This window comes from Pristiophorus japonicus, chromosome 5, assembly GCF_044704955.1.
Source record: "Pristiophorus japonicus isolate sPriJap1 chromosome 5, sPriJap1.hap1, whole genome shotgun sequence".
NCBI lineage: Eukaryota > Metazoa > Chordata > Chondrichthyes > Pristiophoridae > Pristiophorus > Pristiophorus japonicus.
Genome location: NC_091981.1, coordinates 137,662,021 through 137,688,605, shown reverse-complemented (window position 1 = coordinate 137,688,605; position 26,585 = coordinate 137,662,021). Strand labels below are relative to the sequence as shown.

Here is a 26,585-nt window from a genome sequence, read left to right as displayed (position 1 = left end):
TGACGGAGGAAGATTGGTCCATGGTGGATCAAAGCAATTTCGAGCCTCAGAGAGAGGAGGCAGATGCTGAAGTACATGGGATGCACACATTTTCGATGAAATGTCCACCTATAATGCTAAACGTAAAATTGAATTGGCGCTAGCCAATCCATCATGAGTAAAAAGATGTTTGAGAGATTGTGGTGCATCAAAGCATTCAGACCAGCCCTGAGCCCCATCCACACGAAACTGAGAATGTACACCAAAGAGCTTATCACTGTCCTGGGCAGCGCCATGGTCAAGGTCACCTACGAGGGCCCAGTGCACGAACTGCCACTCTGGATTGTCCCAGGCGATGTCCCCACACTGCTTGGAAGGAGCTGGCTGGACAAAATCCACTGGAACTGGGATGACATCCGAGCGCTATCACATGTTGATGAGGCCTCATGTATCCAGGTTCTTAAAAATTTCCTTCCCTTTTTGAGCCAGGCATTGGAAACTTTTCCGGGGCGAAGGTGCGGATCCATTTGGTCCCAGAGGTACGACCCATTCATCACAAGGCGCGAGCGGTACCTCACATGATGAGGGAGAGAGTGGAAATCAAGCTGGACAGGCTGCAACTCGAGGGCATCATCTCCCCAGTGGAATTCAGTGAGTGCGCCAGCCCGATTGTTCCAGTACTCAAAAGTGATGGCACGGTCAGGACTCGCAGCGATTATAAAGTAACTATTAATCGTTTCTCGCTACAGGACCAATACCCGCTACCTAAAGCAGACGACCTATTTGCAACGCTGGCAGGAGGCAAGACGTTCACCAAGCTCGACCTGACTTCCGCCTACATGACGCAGGAGCTGGAGGAGTCTTCGAAGTCGAAGGGCCTCACCTGCATCAACACACACTAGGGACTGTTCATCAACAACAGATGCATGTTTGGAATTCGGTCGGCTGCAACGATCTTCCAGAGAAACATGGAGAGCCTACTCAAGTGGATACCACACATGGTGGTCTTTCAGGAGGACATATTGGTCATGGGTCAGGACACCGCCGAGCACCTACAAAACCTGGAGGAGGTCCTCCAGCGACTGGATCACGTAGGGCTGCTGCTGAAGAGGTCGAAATGCGTCTTCACGGCAACAGAAATTGAGTTTTTGGGGAGAAAGATCGCGGCAGATGGCATTCGGCCCACAGACGCCAAGACAGAGGCTATCAGGAACGCGCCCAGGCCACAGAACGTCATGGAGCTGCATCGTTCCTGGGACTCCTCAACTATTTTGGTAACTTCCTACCGGGGTTAAGCACCCTTTCAGAGCCCCTACATGTGTTATTGCGCAAAGATGAGAACTGGGTATGGGGAAAAAAACAAATAATTGCTTTTGAGAAAGCCAGAAACACTTTATGCTCCAACAAGCTGCTTGTATTGTATAACCCATGTAAAATACTTGCGCTAGCATGTGACACGTTGTCGTACGGAGTCGGGTATGTATTACAACAAGTTAATGTTGCGGGGAAGTTGCAATCTGTCGCCTATGTTTCCAGGAGCTTGTCTAAGGCCGAGAGGGCCTACAGCATGATTCAGAAAGAGGCATTATCGTGCGTGGTCGAGGTAAAGAAAATGCATCAGTACCTGTTTGGCCTCAAATTTGAGCTGGAAACCGATCACAAGCCCCTCATATCCCTGTTCGCTGAAAATAAGGGATGAATACTAATGCCTCCGCCCGCATACAAAGGTGGGCACTCGCGCTATCAGCATATAACTATACCATCCGCCACAGGCTAATGCCTCCGCCCGCATACAAAGGTGGGCACTCGCGCTATCAGCATATAACTATACCATCCGCCACAGGCCAGGCACCGAGAACTGTGCAGATGCTCTCAGTCGGTTACCATTGCCCACTACGGGGGTGGAAATGACGCAGCCTGCAAACTTGTTGATTGTGGCGCAGCCTGCAGACTTGTTGATGGTCATGGAAGCGTTTGTAAATGATAAATCACCTGTCACGGCCTGCCAGATTAGGACTTGTACAAGCCAAGATCCTCTGCTGTCCCTAGTAAAAAACTGTGTACTGCATGGGAGCTGGGCCAGCATCCCTGTTGAAATGCAAAAGCAAATCAAGCCGTTCCAGCGGCGAAAGGACGAGCTGTCCATTCAAGCAGACTGCCTGTTGTGGGGTAACCGCGTAGTGCTACCAAAAAAGGGCAGGGAGACGTTCATCTCAGATCTCCACAGCACACACCCGGGCATAGTAATGATGAAAGCGACAGCCAGATCCCACGTGTGGTGGCCCGATATCGACTCTGACTTAGAGTCCTGTGTCCGGCAATGCTGCGCATGTGCTCAGTTGAGCAACGCGCCCAGAGAGGCACCACTAAGTTTGTGGTCCTGGCCCTCCAGACCATGGTCGAGGATCCATGTCGACTATGCGGACCCGTTTCTCGGTAAAATGTTCCTGGTGGTGGTGGATGCTTTTTCAAAATGGATTGAAGGTGAAATAATGTCGGGAAGCACCGCCACCGTCACCATTGAAAGCCTGAGGGCTGTGTTTGCCACCCACGGCCTGCCTAACATACTGGTCAGTGACAACGGGCCATGTTTCACCAGTGCCAAATTTAAAGAATTCATGACCTGCAATGGGATTAAACGTGTCACCTCGGCCCTGTTTAAATCAGCCTCCAATGGGCAGGCAGAGCGGGCAGTACAAACCATCAAACAGAGCCATAAACGAGTCACAGAAGGCTCACTCCAAACCTGCCTGACCTGAGTATTGCTCAGCTACCGCACGAGACCCCACTCACTCACAGGGGTGCCCCCGGCTGAGCTACTCATGAAAAGGACACTTAAAACCAGACTCTTGCTGGTTCACCCCAACCTGCGTGATCAGGTAGAGAGCAAGCGGCAACAACAAAATGTCAATGATGGTCACGCCACTGTGTCACGGGAAATTGATCTGAATGACCCTGTGTATGTGCTAAACTATGGACATGGTCCCAAGTGGATCGCGGGCACAGTGATAGCTAAAGAAGGGAGTAGGGTGTTTGTAGTCAAACTAGACAATGGACAAATTTGCAGAAAGCACCTGGACCAAACGAGGCTGCGGTTCACAGACTGCCCTGAACAGCCCACAGCAGACACCAACTTTTTCGAGCCCACAACACACACCCAAAGGATCAACGACACCACGCCGGACCAGGAAATCGAAGCCATCACGCCCAACAGCCCAGCAAGGCCAGGCTCACCTAGCAGCCCTGCAGGGCTAACAACATGCCAGCCCAGTGAGGGCACAGCCAACACACCAGAACAGACATTTGTACCGAGGCGGTCCACCAGGGAAAGAAAGGCTCCCGACCGCCTCACCCTGTAAATAATTTTCATTTTGACTTTGGTGGGGGAGTGATGCTGTGTATCTGTAAAGCATGCACTCCCATGTTCTGCCACCAGGGAGCTCATCCCCTGAAGTCCCAAGGGATCTCAGCATCCCTTGGTGACACTGTATATAAGCCGGCCCCTATGGCCTGTTCCTCACTCTGGAGTGTCTTCTTAAAGACTGAGGTCACTGTTTCTTTAACCTCCCTGTGTGCAGCCTCATCTGTGTTAGGAACACAATAGATTGAATCTGTAATAATATCTGCAAGCACGTCCACGGTCACCATCGAAAGCCTCCGAACCATGTTTGCCACACACAGCCTGCCTGATGTCCTAGTCAGCGACAATGGCCCGTGTTTCACCAGTGCTGAATTCAAGGAATTCATGACCCGCAATGGGATCAAGTACGTCACATCGGCCCTGTTAAAGCCCGCATCCAACCACCAGGCAGAACGGGCAGTCCAGACCATCAAGCAAAGCTTGAAATGCATGTCGGAAGGCTCCCTGCAGACCCTACTGTCCTGAGTGCTGCTCAGCTACCGCACCAGCTGAGCTGCTCATGAAAAGGGCGCTCAAAACAAGGCTCTCTCTTGTCCACCCTGATCTCCATGATCACGTGGAGGGCAGGTGGCATCAACAAAGTATGTACCATGACCGCGCAAATTTGTCATGCGATATTGAGGTCAATGATCCTGTGTTTGTACTCAATTATGGACATGGCCCCAAATGGCTCACTGGCATGGTCATAGCCAAAGAAGGGAGTAGGGTGTTTCAGGTCAAATTGGCAATGGACTAATGTGCAGAAAACATTTGTACCAAATCAAATTGCGGTTCACCAACAGCTACAAACAACCTGAAGAAGACGCCACCAACTTTGATCCTCCAACACACACACAAGTGGCAACCGACATCATGGTTGACCACGAAGATGAACTCACCATCCCCAGCAGCCCGGCAAGGCCAGCTGCCCAGCAGCCCAGTGAAGAACTAACCAACTCACCCACACCCGCATTTGTACCGGGATGATCGACAAGGGATCGAAAAGCCCCAGATCATCTCACCCTATAAATAAGTGTACTATTAACTTTCCGAGGGAGTGATGTTGTATAAACCTCTGGTAACCTGTATCACACCACCACCAGAGGGCCTACTTGTTGGAGTCCCAAGGGATCCCAGCATCCCTTGGGATCACTGTATATAAGCAGACCACCCATGAGGTACCTGCACTCTGGAGTCTTAATAAAGGAGCTAAGGTCACACTTACTTATTGCTCACAGTACTCAGTTTCATCCTTTCTTATGAACGTATCAGGTAAGCACATTTTATGCTATTGGACTGCCCTCTGGACAAGTGGAGGAAGAAGGGGAATGGTGCCATAAATGCCCAAGTAAATTCCTGAAATTGTTGGATCCACTGGAAAAACTGACGGGACAGGGCCAGTAAGCCAATGTGCCTATGATTTCTTTACATTTGGCACTCAGAAGAACTCATTCCCAAATATGTCTTAATCCATTGATAGAATATTTCCATTTTATACTTCAGCCATCATTGTGGTCTCTTTCATTAGAACTATTTCGTGAGAATTAGTGTCAAATTATAGGAAGTTCCTAGCTGTGAATTTCTGTCCACTGGGAACTGTGTTGAGACTGACCAAAATTATTTTTTTAGGAAGACATCCAGCTATCAGAATGAGGGAATTCTCATCTTATCAGTTTGCTCTGGGTTTGCTCCCTGATTCCAGAGGTAAAAGGAAATTGGACTAACTGCCTGAGCTAACCACCCCAATATTTTGAGTCAACTGTACATCATACACATCTAATTATTACTATTGCCATCCCTTAGCCTTTATAGGATACTCATTAAAATAAAAACAGAAGTATTTTATAAGAACACAGTGCTGTAGTGGCAGAAGCAGCAGATTCAGCAGTAATCATCCATGTACCTAAAGTAACTGTACAACATGTGTACACTAGTGAGAGATACTATCAGTACACCACACAACAATTACGGATAGTAGGAAGTGAATAATAAGGATATAATTTAATTGAAGGTTTCGTGTAACATCATAAACCACAAGAGCAAAGTTCAAGTAGTTTATGGACGTCATATGAACCTTGAGATTAAATTGCAGCCTTTTACTTACTAGCATCTGTACTGTTTTTGGTTAATATAGGCTATGATATAAAAAAATGAAAACTCTATTTGTGACAACAAATCACACTGGTTGAAATATATTGTCACAATTTCAGAAGTACATTGTCACATGTCACATTGTCACCATATTATGATACAATATGGTGAACATCTAGGAATGATTAAAATCTGTAATGTTATCTCCGGGTTCAGATGTCTTTTAAACCTCAGAGCTAAATTCAAAGGGTATATAATATTCAACTAAACCCTTGAATCGCTTTGAAATCACTCAATTGTGGCCAATATTTTCAAGAATTAAGAATGTTTAACTAAATATATGGAGAGTTTATTGAGTTTTGAGCTTGCTTGTGTGCTGGCAGAGATTCTAGGCTCAAGTGAGCATTCAGTGAACTTAGTGTCAATGAGTGATGCCATTAACAGAAACTCATCCATAACACTGCTGCTTGCTCTTTTCCAAAACTATGTCCCACTTGCCCATGATCCTTATCTCCAATAGATTCCAGTCCCCGAGTCTACTGAATTCAAAATCTTGTCCTTGATTATAAGACCCTACATGGCCTCATCACTCCTTATGACGACAACCTCGTCCATCTTACGTCCCAGCCCATGCCCCGTGATCCTCAGTCTCTGTCCTCCTCTGCCTCCCTCACCTCTTGCCATTCCTTTTTCAATGGCAGAGCCTTCAGCTGACAGGGTCATACTTCTGTAATTCCCTTCCTAAACCTCTTCACCACTTCCTTCCTCATCTTTAAAATCTTCTCTCCTAATGTTCATGTAATCTAACTCTTCTGCTCCTGGTTGGCATCCCCTTTCCCCTATGTGAATCACACTTGGATGTTTTATTATATTACAGGTACTATGTCATTACAAATTGTTGTTGTTATTGTTGACATTCGCAATGTAGGATTAACAAACTCTGGCAGTTTGTCAAAAAATAATCTGATGTTAATTTCTGGAAATGTTATGACCATCATACATTGGAAAATTATTACTTTGTAGTTGGAAGGCAAAATTCTAATACCATAGCATATGTTAATAACAATATACTTGATCTACATGAATCACTAGGAATGTACCCAAATAAATATGCCATGCAAGTAAAGATATACAGGTCTTTTAGATTATCAAATAGCCTCTGGGTAGAGTTGAAAACCTCTTGTTACCTTTAATGAATAAATGTACATCTCCATCAAATACTTAAGTTCCAATTCAATAATAATGCATACTGAACTTTTTTGTTATTGTTACAATTATATTGGGCTCAAGGGAGCTAAATATTGATAAATGGATAAAATGTATTTAACTGTCCAGACAGTTCACAAGGTGATGCGTTAAGCTAGCCAGTGAAAAGCATGCAGAAGAAATCAAGCTTGCCATTGAATAGTAATCAGTCCCACCTGTAACTAGCTCAAACTTTTTTGCAAGTGATAAATCATTTCATCACTATCCTGAATCCTATTCCCTGAAAAAAGTTTTAAAAAACCTTTCATACCAAAAGTCTTTATTTATGGCCAGTTACAAGATAAAGGATGCCACCCTAAAGGCCTTTCATGTTTGTAAATGTTTAGGGTCATTGGAATAATCCTAACAGCTGAAATCTTTCAAGATTACATTGAGTCCATTAGGAAAACATGCTTTTCATAATAGGCTAGAAAAATTAGGCAGGGAAAGAAAGATTGCAAATAATCTATCATCAGGGGTATGTGTAATGTGATTATGAGGAACCAGTCTAAACCTTTCAACAGCTGACAAATCTGTAAATGGAATGAAACTTCTATTAACTTAATATTTTACATCACTTCCTCGGCAAGTATTGTCACTTCCTCGCAAGTGTAGCATTGGTTTATCTGAAGCTTCCAGGATAACTGTACTTGCCATAATAGATCTCACTGAACATTACTTTTGAAAATTAAACTTGCCATTGATTGGAAATTCACTTAATTGTTCTTCCCTACAGATTATACAAAAAAGTACAGTTTTTGTAATGTAGCACTTTCCTTTCTTTTAAGGCTAATTCAAGTAACTAATTGACCCTGAGGGGTTATGAACTGTTGGCAGTTAATAAGTCATAAAATTCTTGCATAAAACAGGATACTAGATTCCATCACCGAGACAAATAGTACAAAGACCCAGAGTATAAATATCTAAATGTAGAAAAGAGCTGGGATTTCTCTGTGACTGCTCCTTTGGAGTCTCCAGGGCATGTTTGCTGTGGTTTCCTGACTAGAGAAACAAGCTTAAAAAATGAGCACATTAAGGAGTAATTTGTTTGAAGGTTCAGGAAGTTTGGGAGGAGGAGGGGAAGGCAAAAGTGACCTTTAAGCAGGACTGGACATTATTACATTTGTCATTTGTTTCCTTTCACCTTTAGGATGTTCACCATGGTAACGGTACACAGCAAGCCTTTTATAATGACCCCAACGTGCTTTATATTTCCCTCCACCGTTATGATGAAGGAAACTTCTTCCCTGGTAGTGGAGCCCCAGACGAGGTAGGTTGCATTTCTCCTCGGCCTCTTTTATCGTTCCGGTCTAATTGCATTGCATGATTATTCCTAATTATCTCATTCTTCGCTGTTGCATTTTAAATTGCTGTGGATTGCAAAATTGTCCACCGGGACTGTGTCCCAGGACAGACCAAGTGCACGGCCCCAACCAGTGCTTGTCAAGCATAGTCTGGCTGATTTTGGCATGTTCTTTGATGTTAGTTTCAAAGCTATTTTATCCGAAAATATATATTTTTCTTTCTTGGTGCCGTCCTTTTTTCAGGTTGGAAGCGGCCCTGGTGAAGGCTTCACTGTGAATATCGCCTGGACAGGTGGTCTTGATCCCCCTATGGGAGATGTGGAATATCTTACAGCTTTCAGGTGCGTTCCCACCTGTAGTGATATTTGGTTAAGTTCAAAGCTAATGTATTCCTTTAAATTGCTTCACATAGAGTACATTGAAAAAGTTTGTTTGATTTAAATTCACATCAGATGTATTTTAATATACTTCAGACTTCACATTATTAAATTTTTCATTTTTAAACTGAAATATATTTATTAATTTTTGCTTATAAATGCTTAGCGCTAACAGCAAAAATGGAGATGGTTACTCATATCAGTAACTATTTTGAAAAGGTTTCAAACATAATTAAATCTGTTTCTAAGTGAATAGTTTTGAGAGAGGGAAAGGGTCTTACAATTAAAGTCCGTAAAAAGGGATACTGAATGGCAAGTGCCTCATAAGATCGCAAGAATTGCTCCATATTAATTCATTCATCCAGAACAACCCTGCAGTCCCTAAATTGCTGCATCTAGTTGTTTCTGAAATTAATCCTGGATTTTTGTCTCCAGCACGCTACCTGGAAGTCCATACCAAGTGTTGATCACTCTCTTTGTGAAGAGAAACCTCTTGATATTAGTGCTGAAGTTACCTTTTACTAGTTTGAACTTGTATTTGACCTACTTCCACTGTTCAATTTAAAGTAGTATTCAGGATTAACCTTTTCCATACCATTTACTATCATATATATCTAAAAGATTATCCCACAGTCAACTCCTTTCCCGACTGAAAAACTCAAGTCTCTCTAGTCTTTCCTCATAACTCAGACCCTTGACACTGGGTATTAGCATTGTGGCTCTACTCTACACTGCCTGCAGCACTTGACTGTCTCCCTTGTTTCTTGGTACCCAGAACTAGATACATTACTCAAGGTGTGGTCTAACCAGAGCATTGTACTACTGTTGATCACTACTCCCTCTGACTTGTATTCTATTGATTTGGCTATGTAATATAACAACCTATTGGCTTTGTTGATTGTTGATCATTGGTTGGACATGTGGAGTGTCGAGTCAAGGTCTCCTTCAACTTCATCCTTAGCTATTTTAACACATTCATGTAGTATTTATGTTGCCCATTTTTCCTTTCTATGTGCAATGCTTTACACTTGTCTGCATTAAATGTCATCTGCCATATGCACCCTACAATATATTTTGTTTAGCTCATTCTGCAGTTTCTGATGTCACCGTTCAATTCCATCATCCCTCGTAATTTGGTATCATTTGTAAATTTGACCAAGTTACATTGAATTTCAGAATCCAAGTCATTGATGTAAATTAAAAATAGAGGTGGTCCCAACACCGAATCCTGGGGCATCTCACTCAAATACTTCCCCGTCCCTAATACTCTCCCACTAACCAGTACCCATTGTTTCCTACCCTTCTGTCAGTTTTTTATTCAAACATGTGTTTTGTCCTGAATCTCCAGAGTTTTGAGCTTAATTAGTAATCTTTCATTTGTAACTTTATCAAATGTGTTTTGGAAGTCTTAGTACATAATGTTGTAGGGTTTATCACAGTTGACTTGGGTTGTTGCTTCATCGAAGAAATCAAGGAGGTTGGTCAGGCAGAATCTTCCCAGGCAAGAGGTCATGTTGAGTGACATTTATTAAAGTTTTTTTGTCTCAACCCTTTGAAAACTAGGTTGGCTGCGTGGTGTCTTATACAATGTGCATAATGTGCACAGGACTGCTGTAAAACTGTATTAGTTCTCACTACAACCCTCAGCTGCACACATAACATCATAATGTTACTAAGCACCAATTTTCATGATTCATGACACAAAGCTGCACATATATGAAAAAAACTCAGGGTCAGAATGATGCTTAGTAAGGATAATGAATCATACAAATCCAATGGGAAAACTGCACAGTGATTTTTATTTTATTTTAAGATATAGCTGGATTGTTGTATTACATATATTTTGTTTAAATCTCTAGAATGTGTTCCAGGCAGTAATCTATTTTAGCGTTTGAATGATTGAGTGTGATGCTAGCTAAACCATTCGAGCGTGTCGTAGCCAGTTCACATGCTCCCAGTCAGTGTCTTTCCTCTGTTCCATAGCCACAATACTTATCATCATCTAGGAACTGTTAGGAATTTGGGAATTGCCATGAATTAATAATTCAAGATACAGTAAGAAGCCCTTATTAAATGAATCAGTCACTGGTGCTGTGATTAAGCTAACGTTCATCCAGACACTTGAACAATTGGTGTTCTTTGGTAAATTATTATGAAATATATTAAAAAGTGCATCAAATCTGGGCATTATTTATTGTCAAACACATACAAGGATTATATTTTGTTTATGCTTCAGTTTTAAGAAAGTTGTTGTGAAGGAATAAACTAAGGAGCAATATTTGTGATTGAACATAATGCATGCATTGCATTCACAGCTGAGAAGTGGATTGTCACCAATTTATTTTCAAGTCACTTCAGCAAAGGATATTGTGGTTTAGAATTTTAAATTTTTGTGCATGTAAGCATTTAAATCATCCTGATAGTTCAAGTGTGATATATGTTAGGGTCATAATCCCAATGAAACATTACAAAATATATGCTACGTAACTCCCTGACTGTACCCACATTACAACAGATGTGCTATATAACTCTGACTGTAACCACAGTAAATCAAATGGTTTATGTAACCCTGAATGTACCCACGTTATAACAGATGCACGATATAACTCTGATTGTACCCACCTATGAGTCATAGAAACATGGAAACATAGAAAATAGGTGCAGGAGGAGGCCAATTGGCCCTTCGAGCCTGCACCACCATTCAATTTGATCATGACTGATCATGCAACTTCAGTACCCCATTCCTGCTTTCTCTCCATACCCCTTGATCCCTTTAGCCGTAAAGGCCACATCTAACACCCTTTTGAATATATCTAATGAATTGGCCTCAACAACTTTCTGTGGTCGAGAATTCCACAGGTGCACAATTCTCTGAATGAAGAAGTTTCTCCTCATCTCGGTCCTAAATGGCTTACCCCTTATCATTAGACTGTGACCCCTGGTTCTGGACTTCCCCAACATCGGGAACATTCTTCCTGCATCTAACCTGTCCAATCCTGTCAGAATTTTATATGTTTCTATGAGATACCCTCTCATTCTTCTAAATTCCAGTGAATATAAGCCTAGTTGATCCAGTCTTTCTTCATATGTCAGTCCTGCCATCCCGGGAATCAGTCTGGTCAACCTCCACTGCACTCCCTCAATAGCAAGAATGTCCTTCCTCAGATTAGGAGACCAAAACTGCACACAGTACTCAAGGTGTGGTCTCACCAAGGCCCTGTACAACTGCAGTAAGACCTCCCTGCTCCTATACTCAAACCCCCTAGCTATGAAGACTAACATGCCATTTGTCTTCTTCACCGCCTGCTGCACCTGTATGCCTACCTTCAATGACTGATGTACCATGACACCTAGATCTCGTTGCACCTCACCTTTTACTAATCTTTCGCCATTCAGATAATAATCTGCCTTCCTGTTTTTGCCACCAAAGTGGATAACCTCACATTTATCCACATTATACTGCAACTGCCATGCATTTGCCCATTCACCTAACCCATCCAAGTCACCCTGCAGCCTCCGAGCATTCTCCTCGCAGCTCACACTGCCACCCAGCTTAGTATCATCTGCAAACTTGGAGATATTACGTTCAATTCCTTTGTCTAAATCATTAATGTATATTGTAAATAGCTGGGGTCCCAGCACTGAACCCTGCGGCACCCCACTAGTCACTGCCTGCCATTCAGAAAAGGTCCCGTTTATTCCCACTCTTTGCTTCCTGTCTGCCAACCAGTTCTCTATCCACGTCAAGACATTACCCCCAATACCATGTGCCTTAATTTTGCACACTAATCTCTTGTGTGGGACCTTGTCAAAAGCCTTTTGAAAGTCCAAATAGACCACATCCACTGCTTCTCCCTCATCCACTCTACTAGTTACATCAAAATACTCTAGAAGATTTGTCAAGCATGATTTCCCTTTCATAAATCCATGCTGACTTGGACCGATCCTGTCACTACTTTCCAAATGCGCTGCTATTACATCTTTAATAATTGATTCCAGCATTTTCCCCACCACCGATGTCAGGCTAACCGGTCTATAATTCCCTGTTTTCTCTCTCCCACCTTTTTTTAAAAGTTGGGTTACATTAGCTACCCTCCAATCCATAGGAACTGAACCAGAGTCCATGGAATGTTGGGAAATGACCACCAATGCATCTACTATTTCTAGGGCCACTTCCTTAAGTACTCTGGGATGCAGACTATCAGGCCCTGGGGATTTATCGGCCTTCAGTCCCTTCAATTTCCCTAACACCATTTCCTGACTAATAACGATTTCCCTCAGTTCCCTCTTCTCGCTAGACCCTCAGTCCCCTAGTATTTTTGGGAGGTTATTTGTGTCTTCCTCAGTGAAGATAGAAACAAAGTATTTGTTCATTTGGTCTGCCATTTCTGTGTTCCCCATTATGAATTCACCTGATTCTGACTGCAAGGGACCTACATTAGTCTTCACTAATCTTTTTCTCTTCACATATCTATAGAAGCTTTTAGTCAGTTTTTATGTTCCCTGCAAGCTTACTCTCATACTTTATTTCCCTCTTCCTAATTAAACCCTTAGTCCTCCTCTGCTGAATTCTAAATTTCTTCCAGTCCTCAGGTTTGCTGCTTTTTCTGGCCAATTTATATGCCTCTTCCTTGGATTTAACACTTTCTCTAATTTCCCTTGTTAGCCATTGTTGAGCCACCTTCTCTTTTTTATTCTTATGCCCTACAGGGGTGTACAATTGTTGTAGTTCATCCATGTGATATTTAAATGTTTGCCATTGCCTATCCACCGTCAACCCTTTAAGTATCATTCTCCAGTCTCATACCATCGAAGTTTCCTTTCTTTAAGTTCAGGACCCTAGTCTCTGAATTAACTGTGCCGCTCTCCATCTTAATGAAGAATTTTACCATATTACCATATTCTTCCCCAAGGGCCCCGCACGACCAGATTGCTAATTAATCCTCTTTCGTTACACAAGACCCAGTCTAGGATGACCTGCTCTCTAGTTGGTTTCTCGACATATTGGTCTAGAAAACCATCCCTTATACACTCCAGGAAATCCTCCTCCACAGTATTGCTACCAGTTTGGTTAGCCCAATCAATATGTCGATTAAACTCACCCATGATAACTACTGTACTCTTATTGCATGTGTCCCTAATTTCCTGTTTGATGCCATCCCCAACCTCCCTACTACTGTTTGGTTTTCTGTACACAACTCCCACTAATGTTTTCTGCCTTTTGGTGTTTCGCAGCTCTACCCATATAGATTCCACATCATCCACGCTAATGTCCTTCCTTACTATTGCGTTAATCATGTGGAGGGAATATACCTCTGTAGTAATGGCCCAGAGATTGTGGTTTCACCGAGTCCGTACGAAGTGCGCATGCGCCGAGAACCGGCTTTTCCGATATGTCAATATTTCTCCGTACAGATTCTATGCATCGATGGGAAAAGGACCCCCGTGGAGCAGAGATTGGGTATTTGCCCAACTCTTGCCCAGCGAATGTCGTTCAAACTTTTATGCCTAGTAAAAGCAGGCATATAGTCTACTTTTACCAGCATAACACTTATAAAACATATAAAAATTTAATTGAAACACTAATTTTTATATTAAAAACCCTCCATTAAGGTAAGTTTATTTTTAACCCTATTAAAACACATTAAGAATAAATCCCCAAAATTTTTTTTAATCTAAAACATTTAATTACATTTAATTTCAATTAATTTTAAATATGTGAGGTGTTTTATTTATTTACTATGCTGTATTTCGGTGTTTTAGGAGGGTTTCTCATTGATAGTAATGGGAGCCTGTACAAACAGAGTTCCCATTTTTATCAATGAGAATACTGCATAGTGATTGGTGGTCCAGGCCCATGTGACTCCAGCATGTTCGTACATAGATTCGCTGCGCAGCGAATCTAGGCCTCCGATCGGAATCCTACGTTCCTCCGGGACCATGAGGTATTTTGTAGATTTTTTTCTGGTTGGAGACGTTCATACGAAGAAAGCCTCCGACAGCAATTTTCTCCCCAATGTCACCTTATTCATAGTGCAGCCATAAGAATGATTTTCTTCTCAATACAGATTAACAATGTTAAAAACATATCAATAGTGTTATAAAGCACAAACTTGCGAATACAATGCTTTACTTTGATCCCTGGGTTTAGATGATGTCCATAAACTGCTCACGCAGCATCCACTGAATTTATATTTGCAGCACTCGATGACAGTCTTGCTAAATACTGTAAATCACATTATTGAATATAATCACTGTACCATATATCAAAAATGAACTGTCTTCTTCCACTTCCAGAAGATTATCTGGATATTCCACTGCTTTATCCCACTACTACTGAGGTCTTATCTGTATTATCATCATTTTGAAGATCAATTTGTCTAATGGTTTCCTTGGCAGTTTCCCATCTCCACTCTCATAAACTTCAGCTAATCTAAATCCTATCCCAAATCCTATCCTGCACTAAATTCTCCTATCACCACATTCTTGCCAAGCTCCATTGGCTTCCAGTGTCCCATCAAATCAATTTCACAACGAACCTCATCCTCTTTCTCAAGTCTCTCCAAGGCCCACTTCAATCCATATGGGAAATATTTTTCAGCAATGTGATCCACAACAATGGAATGTAAATAAAGCATGTTTTATAAAGGCAATAAAATCTGCCCTGCCATATAACCATACTGACAGTGAAGATGAAAATCAACCTCAATTGAAAAGCTCTTTGGGGACCAACGGTGCATTGTGCACTTAGGACAAGTAGATAATGCAGTAACATTCAAGCAGTTAATCCTGCTAATAATTTTAGGCCGTCTGTAGTAAGGTTTGACTTCTTTTTGGATGTTTTTATGTGAAGGAAGAATGAATTATCAGTAGAAGGGTTTGTATACTTTCTCCCATTCAAACCAAATGGATGGTTGTAATGTGTATAGGAAATGTTCTCCTCTGTTCCCCTCTCAAGTTGTTACTGTTTTCAATGGGAAAATGATTTTAAAGAAGCAATTTCAATATATTTGAATGTACTAAATGGGGCATCGGGTCAACAATTTTGTGAGCAGATTGATTCTGAAATCTTTTTGCGATTTGATTAATTAATTAATTCATTAATTGAATTGAACATTAGAGCACTGATTTTAACTCAGGGCATGAGTGCGCCATGCGGGGGCCGGGCTGAGCAAGAAACACCCAGGATGATGCCAGCATGATGCCTGGGCCATTTTAAATTCCGGGCCTCAGTATCATCTTCCAAGACTGACTCCCACTCATATTTGCAAGAATGAAAGCAGGTCCATTGGTGTGAGTGGGATTTTGCACACCAGGAGGCCGCCTCAGGGGACCCAAGGGAACAGTCCCTAGCAAAAAAGTAAATGGTGAGGTGGGGTGGGGTGGAAGAGTCCGAAGACAATCGTGGTCAAGGGAAGGAATCCGGGTGGCAAGGAAGCTCAAGGGTTCCTTATGTGGCAATCTTGCTTCTCCCGGTTCACAAGGAAACCTGAAAGAAATGTCAATACTTACTTTTGTTGGCCTCTCTGGCCCCAATACTGCTTGTCCATAGCTTTCACTGGCGGTTCCGGCACTGGGCATCACTGGCGTGATCATCAGCTAAAATCGCATTGGGGTCCGAATTATGTTATCGACATTTAAATATTAATGAAGTCCCTGTCTGTCTATGGCAGATGCCACCATGCTGGCAAAAACTTGGCAGTTAAAATGGTGGTGACGCAAATGCATTGGGAAAGCAGTGGAAAGCACCCAAGCGCAATTTTAATCAACCACGTGTCTCGTTTCTGTCGGGCGGGCAGGATAAAATTCGTGCCTTATGAAATTTTACAGCCCCAGTATTTTTACAATTTGTCAGGGATTCTACAATGGAGAATAAATATCAAATTCAAAATATGAAAAATAGGTCCTTCGTGATCATCCTCTGTGAATAAACCAGAAAAATCACTAGTTTAGGATGTATTATATGGTAAACAATAAAATTTATGGAAAGAATAAGGAAAATTATTTGGACAAGCATTATTATCATATTTAATTATCAGAGGCAGGGGGTAAGTGTTTTAATTAGTAGGTCCTCGGGACATTGAATGACTACAGGCTTTCTTAAACAACCACACAAACATACTGACTAGCTGCCTGCCAGCCTTAGGGTCAGGCCTCAGATGAAAAAGATAAGATAATTGGCTCTAATGAAATCCAGAAGGTTGGAGCTTTCTTTGGGCAGAGCGTGTGGAAGTGAGCTTAATTCAAAACAGTTCAACTCGGAGCCCACTCCTGTGACTTTGATATCGTTTGAAGTTATAAAAGTGTTTGGTGCACCATTAGCCTGCTGGGCTCAGCCTCCTTGGTTACCTTAATTACCAGACTTTACAGCCGACTTTACTGCACAGGAAAGGAGCCATTATATGTTTCATCAACATTGGCTGTTTTCAGATTTTAGGAAAAGCGAGGGTAAAGGTCACTATGGAAAAGGTGGGGGCATGGGGGTGTGGCAATAGATGAACTGGTTGAAACCTTATTAAAAAACTTTTAGTGAAAATTTATTGCAACCTTATACTTTCACATATTTTGTATGCCATACAAAACAGCTTTACATTATAGAAAACTTAGTGAGAGTTACACGGAGTTACATTGCTAGCCATGCATGAACTTCCACCTTTAATTTTCGAATACTTTCACAAGCATGCACCTGATTACCTCATTAGTGAACTCTCTTAGTTTATCTGTTCATACTCAGTAAAGTGGAGGGAGCCCACCCTTCATTGCTGCTTTCTCGCAGTGTATGATCACTCTGCGAGATTAGCTGTGCTTTATCCTTTCTGCTCCTGACTGATGAATCACTAACCACTGGTATGAAACATTTTTCATCCTCATAAGTGTTTGAACTATACATGTGTGGTCACCTAGTGTTGAGAAGCAACAGTAGATTTTTGAAATTTCAATGTAGGATAATCTGGCAGATTTTGTGAGCAGCGGCGATCCTCCCACCACATTTTTCTTTGCATACTACACCCCGGTTATAAATAATGCTCAGGTGCTAAAGATGAAAATCTACCCCAAGCTCTGTATATACAGCGAGTTCATTGTCACTTTCTGTAATATGTACTCTGTTGCATTGTAGAAGTGAAATTCCTCGAGTGGTTTTCCCGATCATCCATCGTAATTTTACCGTAAATGCTGTTTTTCTGGGGTTTCTGCAGCTCTTCCTCTGAAGTTAAGGCAGAAGAACGGGAGAATTCCTGTGGAAATTCACCCCCATTATCACTGTTTGTACCTTTTTTTCTGATGTTTTATTGTATCCAAGCTAAATTGACTTTACAATACTGTTCAAATTTATCCAACTGAAAAAATGAAAATCCATTTAAATATGCAGGAGTGATCCATGCATGATATCGTTGATCCATGCCTCACTGTATACCAGCTGTTTTAGGTTAAATTGCTCTGTGTTTGATAAAAAAAATGTAAATGACTATTGTCGTCATGGAAAAGTGTTTGGCAAACTTATTATTGGAGGAGAAAAACAATCCAAGAAAAGACCATGAGACATTTTCATCACAACAACAACATGTATTTATATAGCATCTTAAATGAAGTACAACATCCCAAGGTGATTCACAGGAGCATTATCAAACAAAATTTGACACCGGGAAAAATAAGGAGATATTAGGAAGGGTGATCAACTTGGTCACAGAGGTAAGTTTTAAGGAGCATCATAAAGGAAGAAAGAGAGAGCTAGAGAGGTGGAGGGGTTTAAGAAGGGAATTCTAGAACTGAGGGCCTAGGCCGCCCATGATGGAGTGATTAAAATCAGGGAATGCGCAAGAGGCCAGAATTGGAGGAACGCAGCTATCTTGGAGGGTTTTAGGGTTGGAGAAGAATACAAAGAAATTGGGGGAAGAGGTCATGGAGGGATTTGAAACCAAATATCAGAATTTTAAAATCGATGTTGCCAGTCAGCGAGCACAGGGGTGTTGGGTGATCAGGATTTGGTGCAAGATAGGATATAGGCAGCAGAATTTTGGATGAGCTTAAGTTTATGAAGGATGGAAAATTGGACATCAACCAGGAGAGCATTGAAATAGTCACGTCTAGAGGTAACTAAGGCATGGATGAGGGTTTCAGCAGCAGTTGAGCTGAAACGATGACTTCACTCATAAATAATTCAGAAATGCAGTCCATGTTTAAATAAAATTACCAGTCACTTTTTCCATGAAGACAGAGTCCATTTAAATGAATTAATTTCCTTGGAATTGTCATCATTACAGGAGAGTTTTGTTTAGATTAATCCAAATGTGACATCAATTGAAATGGAAGTATTAAACAACCATATATATTCATATTTTATATAGGATGGGAAAGATAGCATAATGCTTAAATTATTAATCCAGAGGCCTGGACAAATAATCCAGAGACTTGAGTTCAAATCCCACCACGGCAGCTGGGGGAATTTAACTTCAGTTAATTAAATAAATCTGGAATAAAAAGCGAGTATCCGTAATAGTAACCATGAAGCTATCAGATTGGCGTAAAAACCCATCTGGTTCACTAATGCCCTTTAGGGAAGGAAATCTGCTGTCCTTACCTGGTCTGGCTTATATGTGACTCAAGACCCACTCTTAACTGCCCTCTGAAATGGCCTAGCAAGCCGCTGAATTGTAACAAACCACTACAAGAAACAATAAGAATAAAACCAGACAGACCACCCGGCATTGACCTCGGCACCAGGTTCGAACATGACAACTGCACACCCAGCCCAGTCGCACCTGCAAAGTCCTTCTCACTAACATCTGGGGACTTGTGCCAAAACTGTGAGAGCTGTCCGACAGACAAGTCAAGCAACAGCCTGACACAGTCATACTCACAGAATCGTACCTTTCAGCCAATGTCACAGACTCCTCCACCACCATCCCTGGGTATGTCCTTTCCCACCAGCAGGACAGAACCACCCGAGATGGTGGCACAGTGATATACAGTCAGGAGGGAATGGCCCTGGGAGTCCTCAACATTGACTCCGGACCCCATAAAGTCTCATGGCTTCAGGTCTAGCATGGGCAAGGAAACCTCCTGCTGATTATCACCTGCTGCCCTCCCTCAGCTGATGAATCAGTACTCCTCCATGTTGAACACTACTTGGAAGAAACACTGAGGGTAGCAAGGCCATAGAATTTACTCTGAATGGGGCACTTTAATGTCCATTACCAAGAGTGGCTCGGTAACACTACTACTGACTGAGTTTGCCGAGTCCTGAAAGACATAGCTGCCAGACTGGGCCTGCAGCAGATGGTGAGAGAACCAACACAAGGGAAAAGCTTATTTGACCTCATCCTCATCAATCTATCTGTCGCAGATGCATCTATGCATGACAGCATTGGTAGCAGTGATCACCGCACAGTCCTTGTGGAGACAAAGTCCCATCTGCACACTGAAGACACCCTCCATCGTGTTGTGTGGCACTACCACCATGCTAAATGGGATAGATTCAGAACAGATCTATCAGCACAAAACTGGGCATTCTTGAGGTGCTGTGGACCATCAGCACCAGCAAACTTTTATTCCACCACAATCTGTTACCTCATGGCTTGACATATCCCTCACTCTACCATTATCATCAAGCCAGTCAACCAACCCAGGTTCAATGAGGAGTGCAAAAGGGCATGCCAGGAGAAGCACAACGTGTACCTAAAAATGAGGTACCAACCTGGGGAAGCTGCAACACTGAACTACTTGCATGCTAAGCAGCAGAAACAGTACACTATAGACAGAGATAAGCGATCTCACAATCAATGGATCAGATCAAAGCTCTGCAGTCCTGCCACGTCCAGTCGTGAATGGTGATGGACAATTAAGCAACTAATGGGAAGAGGATGCTTCGTGACTATCCCCATCCCCAATGATGGCGGAGCCTAGCACGCAAGTGCAAAAGACAAGGCTGAAGCGTTTATAACCATCTTCAATAGAAGTGCCGCGTGGAAGATCCATCTCGGCCTCCTCCTGAGGTCCCCACCATCACAGAAGCCAGTATTCAGCCAATTCAATTCACTCCACGTGATATCAAGAAATGACTAAGCGCACTGGCTATGCGGCCCGACAACATCCTGGATGTCATGCTGATGACTTGCCACGCCTCTAGCCAAGCTGTTCCAGTACAGCTACAACACTGTCATCTACCCGACAATGTGGAAAACTACCCAGGTATGTCCTGTCTAAAAAATCAGGAAAAATCCAATCTGGCCAATTACCACCCCATCAGTCTACTTTCAATCATGAGCAAAGTGATGGAAGGTGTTGTCGACAGTGCTATCAAGCGGCACTTACTCACCAATAACCTGCTCACCGATGCTCAGTTTTGGGTTCCGCAAGGATCACTCAGCTCTTGACCTCATTACAGCCTTGGTCCAAACATGGACAAAAGAGCTGAATTCCAGAGGTGAGCTGAGAGTGACTGCCCCTGATAGCAAGGCTGCATTTGACCAAGTGTGGCATCAAGGAGCCCTAGTAAAACTGATGTCAATGGGAATCAGGGGGAACACTCTCCACTGGCTGGAGTCATAACTAGCACAAAGAAAGTTGGTTGTGGTTGTTGGAGGTCAATCATCACAGCCCCAGGATATCACTACAGAAATTCCTCAAGGCAGTTTCCTAGGCCCAACCGTCTTCAGCTGCTTCATCATAAGTTCAGAAGTGGGGATGTTCGCTGATGATTGCAAAGTGTTCAGTTCCATTCACAACTCCTCAGAAAGTGAAGCAGCCCATGTCCACATGCAGCAGGACCTAGATGACATTCAGGCTTGGGCTGATAAGTGACAAGTAACATTCGCTTCGTAAGTGCCAGGCAATGACCATTTCCAACAAGAGAGCTTAACGACCTCCCCTTGATATTCAACGGCATTTCCATCATCGAATCCCCCACCATCAACATCCTGGAGGTTACCATTGACCAGAAGCTTAACTGGATCAGCCACATAAATACTGTGGCAACAAGAGCAGGTCAGAGGCTGGGTATTCTATGGTGGGTGTCTCACCTCCTTACTCCGCAAAGCCTTTTTACCATCTACAAGGCACAAGTCAGGAGTGTGATGGTATACTCTACTTGCCTGGATGAGTGCAGCTCCAAAAACGCTCAAAAAGCTTACACCATTCAAGATAATTCAGCCTGCTTGATTGGCAACCCATCCATCACCTTAAACATTCACTCCCTCCACCACTGGTGCACTGCGGCTGCAGTGTGTACCATCTATAAGATGTACTGCAGCATCTCGCCAAGGCTTTTTTAACAGTACCTTCCAAACCCGCGACCTCTACCAGCTAGATTGACAAGGGCAGCAGGCGCATGGGAACATCATAACCTGCAAGTTTCTCTCCAAGTTACACACCATCCAGGTCAAACTCCTGGAACTCCCTCCCTAACAGCCCTGTGGGCGTACCTTCACCATAAGGACTGCAGTGGTTCAAGAAGGCGACTCACCACCAGCTTCTCAAAGGCAATTAGGGATGGGCAACAAAAGCTGATCTTGCCAGTGATACCTACATCCCGGAACAAATAAAAAAAATGGATGTAGGGGATTAAATGTTTTTGTTAATACTACCATTTTTCCTATGGATTATGTGCAAAATTAATTTAAAAATAAATTATTAAACCTTGCTAGCTCACACTTGTCGGTCTTGCATAGGGCTGCTTTATAAATAATAGTACCAGGTCTCACCCATCTGAGATAGCTCAGACATGACCTCACATATCAAGTAGTAGTTACATTTTAAAACGTGAATGTCCTGAAAATAAGTATTGGAGCTGCAAACTTGCTTTTTGAGTGTTTTGGATACCTGATCCACCAATCCTCGACTTGTTGGGCAACAGTCAGAACTTCCTCTTCATTGGTGCACAATGTCAATAAAACACATTGGACCTATCAGAAGCCTAAGAATTTGGCTGAGCCAATAGTGCATCGCCTGACTCATTCACTGAAATCACTTTCCATCCCCTTCCAACACACATGCAATCTGATTGAAATCACTCCTCCCAACCCCCACACTCACACAATCTGATTGATATCAATCTGGTTAATATCAATTCCCCCTACTCCCCCAATACACACACAACCTGATTGTTATCACTACTCCCCTCCCACACACACACACGGCTGAATGTTAACGGGGAAGGTGGATTGGGAGCGGGGGGCCTCCGAGGCAGTCAGGAAGTAATGGTTTCCCATAGGCCCTGTCAAATTTAACGGCAGGGCATGATTGAGAAGATCGCTTGCTCCGTGCGGGTAGGCCGGCTGTACTAGGCCAGAGAGAAGAGGAAGGGAGGGATCGCATGGGGGCAGGGGGGGTGGCTGGAGGAGCATGCTGCGGGGATGGGGCAGGTCACTGAGGATCGGATGCCAGGACCAGTGTCATGTATCTCACATGACTGTATATAACTGTATCTTACCATGCTATACATGACTGTAACTGGATATGACCTGTAACAATAAGCATATCTTACCACCAGGGATGCACTTGTAGGAGACACTCCATACCTATCCCACTGAGGTATATAAAGGGAGGTCTCAGACAAGTGCAGCACTGGAGAGCTAGAATTAAAGGTGCAGGTCCTGAGTGACCTTGACTTCAGCATGTGCCTCATGTAAGTCAGTACATTAGAGTCAGGACTTAACAGTGGCGACGAGTTACAGGATCACAGAATCCACAGAATGGCTACCAACAGCTCAGATGAGAAATGCAATGCTGGAGACAATTGGGTTGACTTTATAGAAAGGCTCCAGCAAAGCTTTGTGACCAAAGACTGGCTGGGCGATGATAAGGCAGACAAGAGAAGAGCCCATCTCTTGACCAGCTGTGGCTCGAAAACATACACTTTAATGAAAGACCTGCTGGCACCGGAGAAACTAGCAAGCAAGTCATTTGAGGAGTTGAGCACACTAGTGAGAGACCACCTGAAGCCAGCGAGCAGCCTACACATGGCCAGACACAGGTTCTACAACTACAGACGCTGTGTGGGCCAAAGCATACCCGACTTCGTGGCGGAACTTCGGAGGCTGGCTAGTTCATGTGAGTTCCCTGATGAACTAAGGAGAGAAGTACTGAGAGACTTTTTTATTGAAGGAATAGGCCACGCAGGCATATTCCGAAAGCTTATAGAGACTAAGAACGTGACTCTAGAGGCAGCAGCACTGGTCGCACAGACGTTCTTGGCAGGCGAAGAAGAAACGAGGCCGATCTATACTTCGGGTACGACAACCAACAAGGCATCGGAACAAGGGGTTCACATTGTGAAACAAACCGCTACCCCCACACACAGACAAAGGCAGGAGAGCAGGCCTTCAACAGCAGACAGTGGCGCCAGAAGCCTTCAAAATCAAGGGCCACATGAATGGCCAATCACACCTCATCAACCCACAATGCGAGCAATCAACAACAGATTGAGAGAAGCTCAAGGGAGATCAGCCAGACGCAGCTCACCCTTCGGAAACAACGGAAACGGTCTGTGTTGGAGATGTGGGGGAAGGCACTCAACCAGGGTGTGTCAATTTCAGCATGCCGTTTTCAGAAACTGCAACTACACAAGACATCTGGCTCGCATGTGCAGAAAAACAGCAGCTCGGCTGGTATACGAATCGGAAGGGTTGGAAAGCGGACCAGAAGACGGTTGGAACAGTGCACGGGATGCCGAGGTACAGTGGATTAACACGATCAATGTCCACTGTTCTTACACCAAGACGCCTCCAATTATGATGAGGGTTCTACTCAACGGGATACCCGTCAACATGGAACTGGACATGGGGGCCAGTCAATCCCTCATGAGCGTTCAACAATTTGAACAGCTGTGGCCGCACAAAAGCAAATGACCAAAACTCACAAAGATTGACACCAAACTAAGGACCTATACTAAAGAAATCGTCCCAGTCCTTGGCAGCACCATGCTCTCAGTCACACACAAAGGGATGTTGCACCAACTTTCCCTGTGGATTGTCCCCGGGGATCTTCCAGCCCTGTTGGGGAGAAGCTGGCTAGCAGAACTTAATTGGAAATGGGATGATGTTCACGCCATGTCGTCAGAGGAACGGACCTCCTGCTCAACAGTTCAAAGCCGTTTTGAACATCTTTTTCAGCCAGGTGTGGGCACCTTCAAAGGGGCTAAAGTTAGAATCTACATCACACACAATGCCAGACCAGTCCATCAGAAGGCTAGGGCTGTGCCTTATGTGATGAGGGAAAAGATTGAAAATGAACTGGACCGGCTTCTGCGGGAAGGCATACTTTCTCCCGTGGAATTCAGCGACTGGGCAAGCCCCATCGTCCCCGTCATGAAGCCTGATGGATCCGTGCGAATCTGTGGGGATTACAAGTCTACCATAAACAGAGTCTCCCTACAGGACCAATACCTGCTGCCCAGAGCGGAGGACCTATTTGCCACGTTGGCTGGAGGAAAACTTTTCTCAAAACTTGACCTCACATCTGCGTATATGACGCAAGAACTGACCAATGAGTCCAAGCTACTCACCACCATCAACACACATTGAGGCCTTTTTGTGTACAATCGATGCCCATTCGGCATTAGGTCGGCAGTGCTATATTCCAGCGCAACATGGAGAGTCTGCTCAAGTCTATCCCGGGGACGGTCGTGTTTCAAGATGACATACTCATCACGGGTAGGAACACTGACTCTCATCTCCGCAATCTTGAGGAAGTACTAAGTCGATTGGATCGGGTAGGCCGAAGAGTTAAGAAATTCAAGTGTGTGTTTCTCGCGCCTGAGGTTGAATTTTTGGGCAGAAGGATTGCCGCTGATGGAATCCGCCCAACCGAATCCAAAACCAAAATGATTCGCCTGGCAACCAGGCCCCGGAATGTCTCGGAACTGCGCGCCTTTCTCGGGCTACTCAATTACTTTGGGAACTTTATGCAGAACTTGAGCACGCTGCTGCAGCCTCTCCATGTGCTACTCAGAAAGTGGTGCGATTGGTTTTGGGGGGACACCCAGGAACGCGCCTTCAATAAGGCACGCAACCTTTTATGTTCCAAGAGTGTTTTAGCCTTTCTTGACCCAGGTAAAAAGTTAGTCCTTACGTGTGATGCATCAGCGTACGGGGTCGGGTGCGTTTTACAGCATGTCAATGATGCGGGTAAATTGCAACCCGTTGCTTATGCCTCTAGGTCACTTTCGCGGGCGGAGCGCAGGTACGGAATGGTAGAGAAGGAGGCGCTCGTGTGCATGTACGGTGTCAAAAAGATGCACCAAACCTTTTCGGGGCCAAGTTTGCGTTAGAATCCGACCACACATCCCTCATGTCCCTACTATCCGAGTGCAAGGCAATCAACGCCAACGCCTCGGCGCGCATTCAGCGGTGGGCACTCATGCTGGCGGCTTACGACTACACGATAAGGCACAGACCAGGCACAGGCAACTGTGCCGATGCGCTTAGCAGGCTACCCCTGGCGACCACAGAAGGGTCCGACGAACAGGACTGTGAGATGATCATGGCAAAATGCCTTTGAATCCACAGGTTCGCCCATGACGGCTCGCCAACTCAAAGCCTGGACGACCAGTGACCCCACGTTATCTCTAGTTAAAAGATGCATTTTAACCGGTGACTGGGCAGAGACTCGTGATGCCTGCCCCAAGGAGGCCAAACCCTTCCATAGGCGCATGCATGAACTCTCACTACAGGCAGACTGCCTGATGTGGGGCAGCTGAGTAGTTATGCCCTTACGAGGCAGGGAGGCGTTTGTCTGGGAGCTCCATCGCGAGCACCCGGGGATCGTCCTTATGAAGGCCAAAGCCAGATCTCATGTCTGGTGGCCTGGCATTGACGCAGACTTGGAGCTCTGCATCCGTCGGTGCACCATTTGTGCCCAACTCAGTAATGCCCCCAGGGAGGCCCCTCTAAGCCCCTGGCCCTGGCCCATCAAACCGTGGTTGTGGGTGCATGTAGACTATGCGGGCCCATTCATGGCCAAAATGTTCCTCGTAGTCGTTGATGCATTTTCAAAATAGATCGAGTGCACCAATTTAAACTTGAGCACCACCTCCACCACTGTGGAGAGCCTTGGAACCATGTTTGCAATGCACGGCATTCCTGACATATTGGTCAGTGATAATGGTCCGTGCTTCACCAGCGCAGAATTTCACGATTTTATAGTTGACCACGGTATAAATCACGTTAAGACGGCACCTTTCAAGCCGGCCTC

General features: G+C 44.0%; 1 protein-coding gene across 1 annotated transcript in view; it reads left to right on the top strand.

Moving 5' to 3' along the window:
- LOC139264466 (histone deacetylase 9-like) overlaps positions 1–26,585 on the top strand; it is a 1,015,340-nt gene that overhangs the window by 740,205 nt on the left and 248,550 nt on the right. The window contains exons 20-21 of the mRNA XM_070880994.1: positions 7,866–7,985; positions 8,263–8,360. Coding sequence (XP_070737095.1) covers positions 7,866–7,985; positions 8,263–8,360 — 218 coding nt within the window. The remainder of the gene's footprint in view (positions 1–7,865; positions 7,986–8,262; positions 8,361–26,585) is intronic.